This window comes from Etheostoma spectabile, unplaced genomic scaffold (assembly GCF_008692095.1).
Source record: "Etheostoma spectabile isolate EspeVRDwgs_2016 unplaced genomic scaffold, UIUC_Espe_1.0 scaffold273, whole genome shotgun sequence".
Taxonomy (NCBI): Eukaryota; Metazoa; Chordata; class Actinopteri; order Perciformes; family Percidae; genus Etheostoma; species Etheostoma spectabile.
Genome location: NW_022605577.1, coordinates 816928 through 820400, shown reverse-complemented (window position 1 = coordinate 820400; position 3473 = coordinate 816928). Strand labels below are relative to the sequence as shown.

General features: G+C 37.8%; 1 protein-coding gene across 1 annotated transcript in view; it reads right to left on the bottom strand.

Annotated features, from left to right (window-relative positions):
• Positions 1-1449: 1449 nt before the first annotated feature.
• Positions 1450-3473, bottom strand: part of commd5 (COMM domain containing 5) — a 6327-nt gene continuing 4303 nt past the window's right edge. The window contains exon 7 of the mRNA XM_032510883.1: positions 1450-1816. Within this exon, the coding sequence (XP_032366774.1) occupies positions 1715-1816 (102 nt within the window). The 3' untranslated portion in view covers positions 1450-1714. The remainder of the gene's footprint in view (positions 1817-3473) is intronic.

Sequence of the window (3473 nt, the reverse complement as noted above, 5' to 3'; positions counted from 1 at the left end):
TAACATGATTGATTCCACACAACTCTATTTGGCAAGTACAAATCGCTACTTTCATTTATTTTGGGCTGTCTTATTCAATTTTATATTTATTTGAAAAAGAAAAATTGAAGTGTTGTTGAAATAGTATTGAGTAAAAGTTGACATATTCCAGTCTGTGATTATCCATCAACATCCATTCCTTTAATTTTAGTCTAAATAATTCCTAATTTCTGCTTTTCTAACTCAAACATTAGGTATAATTTCCTATAAATGAGGATTATTGACCACACATTTTTACAAAAAAAACTGTAAAACTAAAGGTAATAAGTTAGTGTCACGTAGTGTTAAAAACGTAAAAAAGTGACAAACATTGAAAAAAAGCATCAAAAGTGTTGAAAAAGGGGACAAAAATTTAAGAAAAAGTTAAAAACATTGATTAAAAAGTGTCAACAAAAAAGTGTTGATTTTCAATTTTGACGGGAGGACAACACAAGGGTTAAAAAATGCCATATGAATAGTTACCTCGAACATATCTGAACAAATGATTCTTTGCCAATATGGACAGATTTTTAAGAAATGTAATTCAAGAATTAAACATTACTATGGCATTCAAAAACACTCACTATATTACTTTATATACAACAGTGCTACAACTCAAGTCCATCTTTTGTTTTGTCACTGGTTTGAATTACATGTCTATAAACATGAGTAGGGGAAAAATAAAATCACCTGGTTCATTTTCCGATTTGCACATCCTCATGTTTCAGAAGTGAGTGGACAGAGTGTTCAGTCTCGAACAGCGCACGAGACCGGGTACTTAGTAAGAGAGGGTCTGAGTGCTCACTTGACTGCATTTGTATTTTGGCACAATGGAGGCTTTACAGCTGACTCAAATCTCCCATCAACCACTGAATGTAATAATGCTAATATGTAGAGTTTACAACAAGGCAAGATAAAGAAGTACAGGCTGGGAGTCCTTGTCAGGGACAGAACTGAGTGAGTGTACCTGGGGTACACTGTTGGAAAAGTGCACGAAAAATCTGCTGCCAGGGGCCAGATAAAAAGCTAAAAGTAAAAAATATCATTGATATTTTCCTTCTGTCAGGGACAGAACTGAGTGACATAATTTCCCCAAGCGGGGAACAGTAGATGTGTTCTGAAACAATTAAATTTCTTACGCTGCACTGTAACTTTTATTCTTGTGTTTATGTGTCCTAATGTTTCTATTTGTTTAAACTGTCTATTCAGTGTTTATCTTTAAATTTCTTACGCTGCACTGTATTTTATTCTTTTTTTGTGTTTTAGTGTCTATTTTGTTTTTAACCGTCTATTCATGTGTTTTATATGCTTATGATTTTTAACTGTTTGTACTTGTGTTTTATCTGTTTAACTGATTTTGTGTAAAGCACTTTGAATTGCCCTGTTGCTGAAATGTGCTCTACAAATAAAGCTGCCTTGCCTTGCCTTGCCTTGTCTTTTTGTCTTCAGTATGGCTATTAGGCACTCCTGTAAAGCAGCCAGGCGGCTAACTATTGTTATCATTTTGCTGGCAGCACTTAAGTATGTTGGATGCCAACACCATCAAATCATAACACCATGACAGGCAGATGATCTCTTATAAATATTACATTTGAAATGATGCAAAATGGATTCAATGCAATTTACAAAACTCTACTAAATCTTACAGAACAAGCAGAGAGGACAGCTTTATTAAACAGCAGGCCGGCGTTGCGTATCAATCTTGGATCTTGAGAATGTTCCTCTTCTCCAGATCGTTCATCTCTTTGAGAATCAGAGCCACGTTGTAACGGAGCTCCTGGAATTTAGACACAGGCACCTGGACGAGAGAAAAAACAAACAATTCACCGACATGTATAAGAAAGGTGAAGGGAAAAAATTTGTTGTGATTACAGATACACTTTTCAGTCAGTCCCACTCTGAAACGGATCCTAAAAATACACACATCAGGTGACGGTGAGGTACGTCCATCGATAGAATCTGCCCACCGGATGTTGATGCAACTAATCTTCCAATTCTGCTGTAATCTGATTACACAACCGCTGCACTAGTTTAGGCGACAGGCTGAAGTAGAAGTCCTCCCTCCTGCTTCTGTCTACATAAGTAGCCTACTTTGAAAGCAGCAGCCACCCTGAAATGATCAGTCAGGTATGGAGTATGGCTCCCCCTGCTGAGCAAAGCACCGTACTAGCGTGTTGAAGATTTTATCCACTTTGCCTGCAGAGCTTCTCACTTTGTCTGCTCACTCTTTGTAATTAGTGACGATGGATTATGAAATAATGATTTAATCATGAAATAATGATTTAAAATTAGCACAGTTGTAGGGCGGCTGTGGCTCATTGGTAGAGCGGTTGCCTGCCAATCGGAAGGTCGGTGGTTCGATGCCTGGCCCTGCAGTTGCATGTCGAAGTGTCCTTGGGCAAGACACTGAACCCCGAGTTGCCCCCGGTGCTGCGCATCGGAGTGTGAATGTGTGTGAGTGTTTATCTGATGAGCAGGTGGCACCTTGTATGAATGTGTGTGAATGGTGAATGTATCCTGTAGATGTAAAAGCGCTTTGAGTAGTCGTTAGGACTAGAAAAGCGCTATATAAATACAGCACATTTACATAATACATGTTACAAATGTTATATTATAATGGTTGTTTCTGGACTGTGCAGGCAGAGAGGTTGCTACACAGGGAAACTACAATCCTTTGATTAATATAAAGTCCCCTTGTTATGTCTTTTTTTTTAACTGAGGATTGGATCTTTTTATTTTTACTGTCATTTGGACTGATAGGTTTGTGAGAACAGATAGAAGAAACACAGAGGTTCAGCTAAAAGACGTCAAAAGAGGCTAATTTGGCCAGAGATCGAACAGTTTTAGTATCTATGCTACTCTGCTATGCAATACATGTTGTGTTATACAATATGTGTAACAAGTAGAACCATGCAGATACTGGTTGAATAATACACAAAACTGCCAGTTTATCAGAAAATCTTGGTCAAGAACAGGTTCTAGGTTAGGCTGTAGTTAATAAATGTCACCTCTTTGCACTGTGATCTTAATATGTAACAACAGAAACTGACCTACATTGATCCACTGGCTAATGACCAACTTCTTTCTACCCACAGGCTGAAGATCAGCTGGAAATACACACTACCGTGTAGAAACAACACTGGCCGTGTAGACAACATGACCAGTCACTTTCACAGTGTTATAAAGCAGTCTGAGACCCATTTAATTTTGCAAAACACGTATATGTACTGTAGCTGATATTTAAATATATTTTAAAAAGTTTAGGTATTGCCCAACACCTGTATCAGGGGGAGTAGAGAAACCTCCCTTCTCTTTTTTTAACACCTACTAGAGTCAACGGGCCTCATTCACCAATGTCTTATGTTTTCTTGAGAAAGGTCCTAAGAAAAGCATACAGTCTACAGCCAACATAAAGATAGGCATGAGAAATTTTCCATAAGATCATCTCTCAATGC